Source organism: Neofelis nebulosa, chromosome X (assembly GCF_028018385.1).
Source record: "Neofelis nebulosa isolate mNeoNeb1 chromosome X, mNeoNeb1.pri, whole genome shotgun sequence".
In the NCBI taxonomy this organism is placed as follows: Eukaryota; Metazoa; Chordata; class Mammalia; order Carnivora; family Felidae; genus Neofelis; species Neofelis nebulosa.
In genome coordinates this window covers 20,115,867-20,130,181 of record NC_080800.1, presented here as the reverse complement: position 1 = coordinate 20,130,181, position 14,315 = coordinate 20,115,867, and the positions used below count along the sequence as shown (strand labels likewise).

General features: G+C 41.8%; 1 protein-coding gene across 1 annotated transcript in view; it reads left to right on the top strand.

The window, feature by feature from the left end:
- APOO (apolipoprotein O) overlaps positions 1–14,315 on the top strand; it is a 57,133-nt gene that overhangs the window by 33,563 nt on the left and 9,255 nt on the right. Inside the window, exons 6-7 of the mRNA XM_058712566.1 lie at positions 3,087–3,178; positions 7,273–7,353. Of these exons, the coding sequence (XP_058568549.1) occupies positions 3,087–3,178; positions 7,273–7,353 (173 nt within the window). The remainder of the gene's footprint in view (positions 1–3,086; positions 3,179–7,272; positions 7,354–14,315) is intronic.

Below are 14,315 nucleotides of genomic sequence, written 5' to 3'. Positions count from 1 at the left end.
TCTGTGCTGACAGCTCAGAGCCTGGAGCCTGCTTTGGATTCTATGTCTCCCCCCTCTCTCTGTCCCTCCCCTGCTCACGCTCTGTGTCTCTCAGTAATAAATAAACATAAAAAAAAAATTAAAGTTTCAAACCAATAAGCAACACTTAGGTTATTCTTACTGCATAAGTGTCAGTAACATACATTGTGCTTGCATCTATCTGTGGCCCATGTCAAAAACCCTGTGCCTCTCAGCAGAGACTTTCTAGGTCCAAGTTCATTTCTAGAGAATTCTCCTGTTTCACTCTCCACTAGTTTTCTTAACCTCATTCTCAGGTTTCTCCCGGTTCTGCATGCTGCTTCTATTCTGCCCATTCCCCTTTTCCCAGGGCTCTACGCGTAGCCGGGACGCAAGGGTGCAAGAGTGCCTGTCTTCGGGGGTCATAAACACACCAGGTTCAGTTACTCTCCACTGACAAAATCCATAGGAAGAGAGATGAGCGGTGGTGAAACAAAGGAATTTATTTAAGTGAGGCTGACACCGGAAAGATAGCAGACTAGCATCTCAGAGACTGTCTCCAAAGTGCTGAAAATGCTTCCAGGTTTACGTAAGGGAAATGTGGAGCAAAGGTCGGTGGTAAGTGCAGGTAGTCAGTAAGGGTCAAGGCGGTGTCTTGCGGTCAGTCACATGGGGTCTTGCTGGCTCAGGGGGGTCCGTATTGCTTAAGGGGGTAGCTTCCATATTCCCATCAGAGGATGCTTTGCTCAGAGTCTTTTGCCTGAATTAAGAGATAAGCTGGAAAGAGGAATTTAATCAATTAAAAAGTGCAGGCTGAGGGTCACCTGGCTGGCTCCATTGGTAGAGCATGTGACTCTTAATCTCAGGGTTGTAGTTCAAGCCCCAAGTTGGGTGTAGAGATAACTTAAAAGCAAAATCTTAAAAAAAAAAAAAAAAAGGCAAGTGCAGACTGAGGTCAAAATGGAGGTAGTTGAAGGCCTCTCTCATACATCGTCTTGCAGTCTGGACTGAAGCTCAACACAGCTGTGGTCTTGGGACATGGCTTCCTGCTTTCTTGGATTTGACCCCCTTTTTTTGGGTTCCATGCCATCTTCTCCTTGGTTTTCTTTGCCATGTTGTTGAACTACGTGGTCAAGTCACTTTCAAAAAAGCCCTTGTTGCAGGGAAACTTTCCAAATTCTTCCAAGTCTGAAAATTACTTTCTCTTTACTCTTATTCTTTTTCCTCCCTGAACTCATTAATTAGCAGTGGAGCTGTTTAAACAACCCTAAATATCTCTTTTATTATCTTATTATTTTATTTTACTCCTTTTGATTTTTTTTTTACTTTTGTCATTTCCAAGTACCTCTTTCTTGTTCTCTGAATGTTTCTTTTTCATAGAACTCTTTTTTCTTTTAATTGGGGTAGCTTGTTGAATTTATCAAATTCATTCAGTGATACTTAATAACACGTTTAGCTTGGTTTTTAAGTTCTTTTGTTTCCTACCAGGTCATTTTTTTCCCCCTTCTTGCTTGTCTTGATCTCCTCTTTTATGTTGCAGGCTTTCCTCAAATGACTGGTGGTCCTTGGTTGTACAGTCATGTTTAAGAGCAAGGTGATTGAAATGCTATTAAGAACTTTTAGGGTAGGGGTACCTGGGTGGCTCAGTTGGTTAAGTGTCCAACTTCAGCTCAGGTCATGATCTCGCGGTTTGTGAGTTCAAGCCCCACATCGGGCTCTGTGCTGACAGCTCGGAGCCTGGAGCCTGCTTTGGATTCTGTGTCTTCCTCTCTGTCTGCCCCTCCCCAACTTGTGCTCGCTCGCTCGCTCTCTCTCTCTCAAAAATAAATTTTTTAAAATGTAAAAAATAAAAACAAGAACTTTTAGTGTATAGATGAGGCTTGCTGGCCAGCAAGTTCTACCTCAGGGTGAGCTGGAAGGGAACTGCCTCTCTATGGAGGGTGCCTCCACCCAGGGCCCACCTGAGGAGGGCTCTACTCTTGGGCACAAACTGTGACGAGCTATCTTGGTTCTCAGCAGGAAACTCATGGCATTCCTTTAGAGATACTTCTCCACCTTTGTGAAAGTCTGCCTGGTTAGACTGGCCACAGGCAGTTTTGCACTAAGATGGCACGGAGGAAGGAGAGAGTCACCTAGGCTGTGCACAGGACTCGCCTTTGTGTCCATCCGAAATCCCCCCATCTCCCTGCCCCATCTCTCCCGACCCCCCACCCCCGCATCTTGATGCTTGGCTGCCTTCTCCATCCTTCACAGGACCTGCCATGTCTGGGCTGCAGGGGACACTCTGCTCCCTTCACTGCAGCGCCTCCTCAGGACTTCACAGCCGTGTGTCCTCTTGCTTCTGTTCGCCCACCATTTCTGGAAAATTAGATGACACTTCTTATCTCCCAGTGGCCCCTCCACACATTTCCTTTTTGTTGTGGATTTATTATCTGTATTTTATTCTTTTACTGTTATTTTCATGGAGCATTAGAAAGAAGAGGAAGGCAGTACTTGTGTTCGGTACTTAATAAGAAGCCAGTTTACTGTAAAAGAACATAAACCTTAGAAACCAAAGTGCTGTGTGCTGCTTTTCAGATCAGTCTTTGTTTCTGCTTCCTTAGAAGCGGTGGTTTTCTTGAAAACATTGTGCAGATGAAAGAAGCCAGTCACAGAGGACCACATATTATAGCTGCATTTATGTGAAATGTCCAGAGTAAGCAAACATGTAGAGACAGAAAGTACATTAGTGCTTTCCTAGGGATGGGGATAATGGGGGAATATGGAGAGTGACTGCTAATGGATATGGGGTTTATTTTGGGGGTGATGAAAATATTCTAGAATTGATTGTAGTGATGGGCTGCACATCTCTGTGAATACATCAGAAGCCATTGAATATACACTTTAAATGGGTGAGTTGTGTGAATTATATCTCAGTAGAACTATGAAAATGTGTGGTTCTCTCCAGTGCATATGACATTTTGGGGCACATTCTCCGTTAATGTAGGACCAAAGAAAAGAAGTCATATTCAGTGTTAGATATCCAGGGCAAATTGTGATGGTAAGGATAATGACTCATCTGATGGTATCTACAACTTTTTATTTAATAGGTTCAAAAATAAAGAAGTTGGTGTATCCCCCTGGGTTCATGGGATTAGCTGCCTCTCTTTATTATCCACAACAAGCCATCGTGTTTGTCCAGGTAAGTAGGCCCAGTAAGCTGGGGTGTGCTTTATTCTTGCTTATGTGTGTTTAGGTTTATTGCTTAATTTTCTTATTTTGCAGCTTTTATAGCAGTAGGCTAAAATTTCTTTGCACACATAGATGAACTACCACCAATTTAAATGTTTTTCTCCACTACATGCCTCAGTTCTGGCCCTCCTTCCAATCACGTCAGTGTTCAGAGAATGCACACTCATTTGAATATTAGTCAAAGAAAATGAGGATAACTTTTCTTGGCATAGTTACATGGAAGTCTAAAGACTCAGACTCCAAAGCTGATAGTTATGGGTCATTCTCCATTTGGATGTGTCTGGTCACAGCCTGTCCTCCTTGGAGCTGCAGGCATAAGCCTGTGCTCTGGCCCCCCGCACCCTCTTCCTGGTCCTGGTGCCATCCTCCCTTGCCTTGCTGGAGGCTTCAAGCAAGGCAGTCCCTTCTGCTGGGAATGCCCTTCCCGGGGCTCTCAGTTGGCTGCTTCTTTCTTTCCCTTCAGGCCTCAGCTTGGTGACATCCTGTCAAGTAGGAGAACAGAGTGGCAGGCGAGATGGGTAAAGCTACGTTTTAGTCTTCTCAAGGTCCCATAACAACATACCATAGACTGGAGGGCTTGAACAACAGAAACTTATTTTCTCACTGTTCTGGAGGCTGGAAGTCCAAGATCAAGGTGTTGGTAGGATTGGCTTCTCCTAGATCCTCTCTCCTTGGCTTGCAGATGGCCACCATTTCACAGTGTGTCTTATAATGTGTCTTATAATAACACCGTTCATATTGGATTAGAGCCCTACTCTTATTACCTCATTTAACCTTAATTACAGGCCCTGTCTCCACATACAGTCACATTGTGGGTTAGGACTTCAGCATGAATTTTCAGGGACACAATTCAGTCTATAACAGCTAGACTAGCCACTTGCAAAGTGTGATTCCTAGACCATCAGCATCAGAATCACCTGGCTCGTTAGAAATACACATTCCCGGGGCGCCTGGGTGGCCCAGTCGGTTAAACATCCATCTTTGGGTCAGGTCATGATCTCATGGTTTGTGAGTTCAGGCCCTGCATCGGGCTCTGTGCTATCAGCATGGTGCCTGCTTCAGATCCTCGGTCTCCCTCTCTCTCTGCACCTTCCACACTGGCTCTCTCTCTCTCTCCAAAATAAACTTAAAAAAAGAAATGTACATTCTTGGCCCCAACCCTGACAGACTGACTCAGACACTCTGAGTGTTAGGGCCAGCCACCTGTGTTTTAGCAAGCCTTCCAGGGGATTTGAGTGTCCGAGATGTTTGAGAACCACCGATGTAGACTGGACTTCCTCAGGGTGGTAGTGTCTGGACTTAGTGGAACTCTAGACATAGAGTCTCTTGGAAAACTGGAAAGAACAAGACAGGCTGTAGGTTTTCAACTCCTCGACAGCATATGGAGATGGGGACCCAGTTGCTAGAGGTGCCCTATCACGTGGAGACTTAGTCCCAGGAGGAGCAGCAGTACGGTCATTACATTTGGGCTCTCGGGGCTCTGAGCCAGACTGATCTGACGTTGAGGTCCTGGAGTAGTCTTCATGACAGGACTGAGTCTGGATTCCTGGATTGTGTTGCAGTTGTAGGTGGGAGGCCAGTGCCTCCGGCTATGAGAAATTGGTGGCTTTAGGAGCAGATGCCAATAAGATCTCTCTTTTTTTAAATGTTTTTATTTTTGAGAGAGTGCATGTCGGGGAGGGGCAGAGAGAGGGGTACAGAGGATCCAAAGCAGGCTCTGTGCTGACAGCAACAAGCTCGATGTAGGGCTTGAACTCATGAACTGTGAGATCATGACCTGCGCCACCCAAGTGCCCCCAGTAAGATCGTTACAGCATGGGCTTGACATTGTTTATAGCAGTCCTGGAGGCAGACAGTTAACATCCCTCTGCCTGCTTCAGCTCCAGCTCAGGAACAGTGAATTATGTCTGCCTGCCCTGTGTCACAAAAACAATCACACATCATCTCAGTCTCTTGTGGTTTCAACAGTAAATGGATAGGGTCTGGACAGTAGGCTTGGCTGCTGGTTGAGAAGCATATGTGGCTTCCCCCTGAGTAGAGGCCTTTTTTATCTTAGGTGCCACAGCATATGTTGCAAAAGATCTTTTGTATACACAGCCAAGATAGTGGAATGAAAATATGAGTTGTATTCTAATTTATTTTTAAAGTCAGTGGGAAGGAGTTTTGTCTTTTATTTTGTGCTTAGAGTAAGCCAGAACAAAACCATTGACTTTATTTTCACTAGATATAAAACATTAGTGATCTGTTTGAGGTGATGAGAAAGTTCTGGAAATGGATAATGGTGATGGTTTTTAATGGTTAAAATGGTAAATTGTACATATATTTGGCTATAATAAAACAAAAAGAGACACCAGTGATTGAAAGAGATCTTCTGTAACTGTTTTAATGTCATTTAATTCCGCTTTCACAGTTTAAAGTTTGTGTATGAATACCCTGACCTTGGACCAGCCACTTAATTGCTCACGTTTTTTGTTCAGTAGCATTTGGGTAGAAGTACTGTAATAAAACCCTTTTTAGATGGCAAATCTTGTTTTCCTCTCAGAAATTTAAAACACCAAGAATTGTGTTATATACATGGTAAATGCTCGATGGGTCTGAGAGTATCATATATTTTAAGAACAATTAGAAGAACTAGAAGACTCTAAGTTATAAGAAACCAGCTAGTAAAACCACTGGATTTCCTAACACTGTGACCTTAGTTAGACAAGTCACTTGGCCTCTGAATATTTCCTTAAAATCTTTGCCTATTTACTGCACAGGGCTATTATTTAGAATAGAGATAATTCATGTGAAAGTACTTTGTAAACTAAAATGCTATACGTAGATCAATGATTATAACAATTAGAAAGGGAATAATAACTGCTTTCAGAAATTTGAAGAAGAAATTTCACGTGGAAGAGTAATCAACATCATATGTCATGTATAGGACCAATGAATGCAAATTCCTAGAAGCATATTTTTTAAGTAGGCTCCACACCCCACAAAGGGCTCGAACTCACAACCCTGAGGTCAAGAGTCATACCCTCTACTGACTGAGCCAGCCAGGTGCCCCACTAGAAGCATTTTTTAAAGAAAACTCAATACTAAGGGCGCCTGGGTGGCTCAGTTGGTTAAGCCTCTGACTTAGGCTCAGGTCATGATCTCACGGTTTGTGGGTTTGAGCCCCGCATCGGGCTCTGTGCTGACAGCCCAGAGCCTGGAGCCTGCTTCGGATTCTGTGTCTCCCTCTCTCTCTCTGTCCCTCCCCTGCTCACGCTCTGTCTCTCTCTGTCTCTCAAAAATAAATAAAAACATTTAAAAACAAAAAAGAAAACTCAATACTAGGGGCATCTGAGTGTCTCAGTCATTTGAGTGTCTGACTCTCGGTTTCGGCCCAGGTCATGATCTCACAGTTCATGAGTTCAAACCCCACATCGAACTCCACGCTGATAGTGTGGTGCCATGCTATTACAATATCATATTAAGTAGTGAGTTCCTTGGCCCCAAAGTATTTTCTGACCCTGGGACCTACCTCTCAGGATGTTGTAGAAGGGATCTTGGATCAAGAGGCAAAATCCCTATAGAAACTTGAAGCCTTTTGTTTTGGGCGACCTGGAAGAACTACGAACATCTTTCATTGGGCTCACCTATTTTTTACCTCAGCCCCTACAATGAATGAGTGATTTTCAGCTGGGCCAATGTGACTTGGTTGGCCATGATGCACTAGATGAGATAGGCAGAAGCCTTCTTTCTGTGTCTCACTTTCAGGAATTTCATATACCAGCAGCTGACCTCCTACATTTTTGTCCTTATACGCCTGTAATTTATGGCAAATTATTTTAAACAATAACTGCACAACCAAACTATGTTTTCTTCTTATGCTACAATTCTTACTCGTTTTATTTGCTTATGTTGCACAGTTTTAATGTGTATGTCCAAAGACTTCTGGGGTCGTCATATGCTTAAATACAGCTCTTTTGAAAAGAGTAAAAAGGAAAATGGAAGATTCTGGTTCTAACCAGTCATGTATGGAATAGCAATGGATCTTTTATATTTTGTTTCAAGGTCAGCGGGGAGAAATTATATGACTGGGGTTTACGAGGATACATAGTCGTAGAAGATTTGTGGAAGGAGAACTTTCAAAAGGTGAGAAAGATCTTTTTCATTCTCTTCCTTTTGGTGTAAATATATGGTTTTCTAGGGTTTTGTAAAATTCTTGATAACCTTGGTGCCTGCTCTTGCTTCTACTGTTTGTTTTCATTTTGCTTCTAGCTCAGATTCTCTTTTGGTGGCCTTTGTCGGAGAGCAATAAAAATCTCCGTGCATCCGGCTATTATCAGCAGGGCTGAATAAGTGGTGACCATAAAATGCATTCCACTGCAGTCTTAGATCATAATTTCCACTCTATCATATTTATAATGTGCTCAAAGTGTAGCGTATTATCTGAAAGTTTTATCAAAACTGCATTCAAAGGGAACATACTGTGCTCCCAGGCAAAAAACAACTAACCAAACAAGGCTCCTCCTCTTGCTATTTCACTTGTTATAGGCCCCCTCCATTCCCTGAGCAGGACTGTATCCCTTCATCCCCTAGCCTTCTTGGCCCAGTTCAGGGCATGAGCTGTGGCGTAGTGGGGATCAGCCTCCAGCTACAGACCAAATTCTCTGTGCTGACTCATGGGTGGATAAGCGGAAGAGGAAGGAGGTTGTGTAATTGTAAGGTGTCGTCTTTCGTCTCTTCTTGCAGCTACATAGCTGACTGAATGTTGCCCATGTTTGCTGGAACACTCTACTCTGATAATGAAGAACGGGTATAGAACAAGGCATGGTGTTTCCTCCAAGCACTTGGAGGCATTGCGCAAGAAGGAAGAACTAGGGTTTTTACGTTAATATACCTTCTACATTATAGATTGAAGAAAGTTCTTTTTGACTTCTCTCATCTCAAATAAAAAAACTCTTTGAAAATATGAAGAACTATCTCCAAATTGAAATCCAGAATTTTGAACTGGAACTTGGATGTAACATTATAGAATAAATTATAAGCCCTTCTCGTTGTTTACATAAATCATCTTCCAATGAAATCTTAAGACTTATTTTTGTATTAGTGGTATCTACAGGAATTAGTCTCTATTGAGCCTGTTCAAGCTAGCTTTGGCGAGGAAGTTCTGTATTAATATCAAGTGCCTTTTGGCAATTCCCTTTAAAGAATAAACACTCTTAGTTTTGTTTTCATTCCTCTGATATTTTTTTTGGAAGCTTGCTTTCCTGTTTAAAGAATTCCTTAAGTCCACACTGAGTTTTATATGGGAAAGGAAATAGAATGTCAGGTAAGCTATACACAGCCCTAGAAAGAAAGGTGGAAAATGAAACTCATCCTCCGTTCCAAGTGGTCACTGTGGTGTTAGCACAGATACACGTGAACTGAAGCCATTGGGGGGGTGGGGTGTCTCCTGGGAGCCTCTGAGTGCTCACTTCAGGTGCCCGTTGGCAGCCCAGACTCACTGCAGATGAAAGCCAAGGAGGGGATCCCCACAGAGCCGCTAGCTTGGAAAGAGCTTTTTCTGTTCTAGAATCCAGCCCAGGGCAGAAACAACGGGACTGTGGCTGGAATGCAAGTCAAACAGGCCAGCATTTTATGGTAATTTGAAAACGTTAGATGTTAACACTACTCACATTTATATGCGAGTCTTTGGGGAGTGAGATAGTAAAGATGTGTAATTAGCTCATGGCTGGTCTGCCTTTTTACCTCTGGTCTTCTGTGCCCTTGCCCTCTCCAGAGTCCTTGAGAATGTAATGTTCTTGCATTTGTTTACTCTGAAAGCCTAATTTTCCTGATGGTTGTCTTTTCTCAGTAGAAGGTAATAAAATTGATGTTGACTCGACATTTAACACCAATTGTAGATGAAGAACAGAAGGCTCTAATCAAAATTTGATATACTTAGATTTCGGGAACTGTTTGATAGTGAAATGCCATTGTTTTTCATTGATTGCTCTTCACCCTCCTTCTTGGATTTTGTGGCTTTTGGTCGTTTTTGTTTTATTGCTGAGAGCAAAGATTTAAGCTACTCTGGAAGAGGAATCCTTTGGGGCTCAGGGACTGTCTCTTTGAAGGGACCTGGGGCACACTTTATGATTGAGTTTTTTGTTTGTTTATTCCTTAGCTTATTTGGAAATTGGTTTTCAAGTCAGGCTTGAAATTAGCAGTCTCAATTAGATGTAGTCTTATGCATGGTTGTGCTTAGTTATCCCTGTAGTGATCTCACAAATGTACGTGCTTGTGATTCTTTTTGTTTTTTTTTTTATGTTTTTATTTTATTTTTGAGAGAGAGAGACACAGTGAGAGCAGGGGAGGGGCAGAGAGAGATAGAGACAGAATCTGATGTGCTTGTGATACTCAACTAGTCAAAGAAATTTGTGGACTTTGTATTTCAAACAGGGTCCTGCAATCTTCAGTGGTATTAATGATGGATGGCCCAGTTCTCCATTATATTATTTGCCATGGAGCTGTCTTACTCTCAAAGACCCTAAATAAGTCTGTGGTATTTTTCTGCTCTCCTACATCCCTTTTGCCTTTTAGGAATTAATACTAAGTGTTTGCACTGAGTCTTCGACCAGTAAAGTTTAGATCAGGTGGTCTTTCAGTTTTGTCATTGTCTTTGGTCAGTTAAGAGAAATTTATCTGCTTCAGCTAAAATAAACTCTGTCAGAACTGTGCAGAAACGACGGGTGTGTCCAGAAATAATATTATCATCCTAGTGTGGTCTAGGGTGTTGTTTTTTGTTTTGGGTTTTTTGTTTGTTTGTTTGTTTGTTTTGAGATAGACAGTATCTGTTGGATTTTAAACTCTCTTTACAGGGACACCTGGCTGGCTCATTTGAGCATGCAACTCTTGATCTCGGGGTGGTGAGTTCGAGCACCACATTGGGTATAGAGATTACCTTAAAAAAAATCTTTGGAAAAATAAATAAACTCTGTTTACAGACATGCACACAGAGTTTAAAATCCAACAGTATAATGACCACATATATACCAACCATCCATCTACCTTTTAAAAGATAGGAAATTGCCCATGTCTTCCAAGTTCTCCATGCCCTCCATGTCCTGCCCTGTCTCCCCAGAGGGAACTACTCTCCAGAATTTTGTTTTTCATTCCCTGTTTTTTCTTTTTAATTTTTTTTTAACATTTATTTATTTTTGAGACAGAGAGAGACAGAGCATGAATGGGGGAGGGGCAGAGAGAGAGGGAGACACAGAATCGGAAACAGGCTCCAGGCTCTGAGCCATCAGCCCAGAGCCTGACGCGGGGCTCGAACTCACGGACCGCGAGATCGTGACCTGAGCCGAAGTCGGACGCTTAACCGACTGAGCCACCCAGGCGCCCCACATTCCCTGTTTTTCATAAAACACTGTAGTTGAACTTGTCTGTTTTTTGCCTTTAAAATATAAAGATATCAAATATACATACAAATAAATATAAAGAGTATATCTAGATGGAGTCTTAACTATATGTACTCTTTTGTAACTTGTTTTGTCCCCTTATTACGGGCCATATATAGCTATAGTTTATTCATTTTCACTGCTGTAGAATATTCCTTTGGGGGAAAATACCTATGTTGATGACTAGTTTGGTGGTTTTCAGTATATCGTTTCACACACAGCTCTGAACATTTTTGTACATGTGTCACGGTTTATTCAGAGCTTTCTTGGTTCATAGGGTCTGCACATCCATTTTACTAGATGATACCAAGTAGTCTTACAAAGCGGTTGCCACTGTGGTAGCTTTAAAATAGTTCTTCACTCTGGGGTGTGTGTGTGTGTGTGTGTGTGTGTGTGTGTGTGTTGCTTTATTCTCCAATTTTCTTTAAAAAAATTTCAAAACTACAGAACAGTTGCAGAAATAGTATACAATGACTCTACCCTTGGTTTAGATTTAGCAATTAGCATTTTGCTACATTTGCTTTGCCTCTTACTTTGCATGTGTGTAGGCACTCACACATGCCTATATTTTCTTTTTCTGAACTATTTGAGATTTGCTTGTAGTTATCATTGCCCTTGCCACTCATACCTAATTCAGCATGTATTTCCAAATAACATGAGCATTTACTAATATAATCACAATATCATTATCACACTGAGGAAAGGTACATAAATACTTACATAAATACTACCTAGTTATGCAGTCCATATTCAGGTTTCCCTGGTTGCCCCAATAATGTGTGTTCTTGCAACAACTTTTCAGTTCATTTTTTATAGGGTGTCAGGATGGCCGAGTGGTCTAAGGCGCCAGATTCAAGGTGCTCAATTCATTTCTTACAGCTTAGTGAGTTAGTATAAGGCAAACACCCTTGTGACCATCATGTAAGAACAAAAAGAAAAAAAAAGAACTTCACCAACCACCCCAGAACCCCCTCCATGTAGCCCACTCCAGTTACGGTCCTCTCCCTCCATCCAAAATTACCTAGTACCCTTTTAGAGTAATAACTTCCTTATCTTCCTTTGTGGTTTTATCACCTTGTCACTTTAGTTTTGCCTGTTAGTGTTTCTGACTTTATATATTCCCCCCCCCTTTTTAAATCACTTTAAATCTACAGGTTCCCCTTCCACCTTTTTATTTTCCTAACAACATATCTATTCAAAGAACCTGGCAGGGGGTGCCTGAGTGGCTTAGTTGGTTAAGCATATGACTTTGGCTTAGGTCTTGATCTCACGGTTCATGGGTTTGAGCCCCACATCGGGCTCTGCGTTAACAGTTGAGAGCCTGCTTGGGATTCTCTCTCCCTCTCTCTCTGTGTCCCTCCCCCACTTGTTCTCTCTCTCTCTCTCTCTCAAATAAGTAAACTTAAAAGAACTTGGCATATTGGACCTAGAGAGTTTCCATTGGTTTAAGCTTTGCTGATGTCACACATAAGGTGCAGTTGACCATGTTCCTGTCTTCTCTGCACTTCCTGCAGATTGGCAGCTGGATCCAGATGATTGCTTGATGAGGTTCGTGTTTGAACCTGTTGGCAAGGCTGTGGGTCTGTGTAGGCACATAAGTCTAGTTTTTGCTTTGCTGTTTTGGTGTTAGCAATGCCGAGACCCTTTGATTCACTGGGGGTTAGAAAATGGCTATATTCTACCTCTGCCATGTCATTTTTCACATATTAGCTGGAATACTTAAATGAAGAACCACTTCCCTCATCTACCATTTAGTTACCCAGTTATAGGAAAGACAGGACAAATGCTTCATTTTTTGTTATGTTTCCAATTTTCAAAATAATGAATTGGTTCCCACTCATCCTCAGAAGGTCACCAGTTAGTTGGGGTTTTTTTTAAATATAATGTATTGTCAAGTTGGCTAACATACAGTGACCAGTTAATTTTTTTAATATCATTATAAATTTATTGCTTTATACATTTTTGATTTGAATGTTTTGTAATTCTTATTCCTTATTAAAATTCAAATCGTCCCTCTGGCTAGTAGAAGTTGGCTTTGAGCGCTTTTGACATGAGCCCCAAGTAGTCTGTGATAGTTTCCTTGATATCTGGCATGTCAGAATCATCTCAGAATTTCTTTTTTTTTAATGTTTGTTTATTTTATTTCTTTTTTCCTTTTTTAAATTTAAATCCAAGTTCGTTAACGTATAGCATAATAATGATTTCAGGGATAGAATTTAGTGATTCATCACTTACATATAACACCCAGTGTTCATCCCAACAAGTGCCCTTCTTGATGCCCATCTCCCATTTAGCCCATTGTTTGTTTATTTTTGAGAGAGAGTGAGTGCAGGAGGGGCAGAGAGACCGTGAGACCGAGAATCCCAAACAGGCTGCACTGTCAGCACAGAGCCTGGCGCAGGCCTAGAACTCATGAACCAAACCGTGAGATCATGACTTGACCTGAAATCAGGAGTCAGACGCTTAGCTGACTGAGCCACCCAGGCGCTCCTCAGAATTTCTGGTTGTAGTTTTAATGTACATTTCCTTGATCACTAATGAGGTTGAGCATCTTTTCACGTTTATTGGTTTCTTCTTCTTGAAACACCTACTCATGTCTTTTGGCCATTTATTGTATGACTGATTTGTTCCTTTCTTAATGATTTATAAGGGTTCTTTATTTTTTTCCTAGATGCTCATGTTTTTGGTCACATGTTTGCAGATGTCTTCTCCTAGTTTGAGGCTTGTCCTTTCAGTTCAGGTGTCTTTTGAGCATCAGAAGTTCTTAATATAGTTGGTTTTATTGACTTTTTTTTCCCATTGTGGTTTTCACTCTTTGAATCTAGGAGCTTAATAAAAGCCTGCAACTATTTGCTGATTGTCCATTGCTAATATGAAACCCTTTCAGATTAGTATCAGCCCAACGTCTGAGTGTCCGAGATGGAAGCCAGTTGTGGGTGCGAGGCCCCAGGCCCACAGATGGCCCTTTTGGAGTTCTTCTCTAATTAGCCAAACACAGCAGTGTGTCTCGGCAAATGGCATGTTTAGTTTTCACTGGGTTTCTAAAAAGATGTAACAAGTTACTATGAAGGAATTGTAGAATGACTGTTAAAGGCCAACAATAACTAAAAAGTAAAATCTTCATAATTCGTTAAAGGGCAGGAAAATACATGAAGAAATATAAACCTGTTACTAATGTGAAAACTGAGCAGAACTTCTGAACTGGGCTTTTAATAGTTGTGTTCAGTCCCCTGCTGGCTTAGCAGGAAAATGAAAGGGAAACAGCAACCACCACCCTGAGTAAATATGCCCTGCTTTCTCTTCCTCCATTCCAAATTCCTCAGCTTGCTAAGCACACTCAAGTCTTGCTCTGAGTAAGTTACGTGGTTTCAAAATGATCCTCTTGGATATTTCTATCACTAACGGAGAAATACTGCGTGATTCAACTTATATGAAGTATCTAAAATAGACTCGTAGGACCAGAGAGCAGAATGGTGGTTGCCAGGGGCCGGGGGGGGGGGGAAGGGAAATGGGGGGGTCACTCTTCAACGGCTATAACGTCTCAGTCACCCACGATGAATATGTTCTAGGGATCTGCTCTACAACATAGTGCTTATAGTCAACAGTACCGTATCAGACACTTAAAAATTTGTCAGGGGAGTAAATCTCATGTTAAGTGTCCTCAACACAATA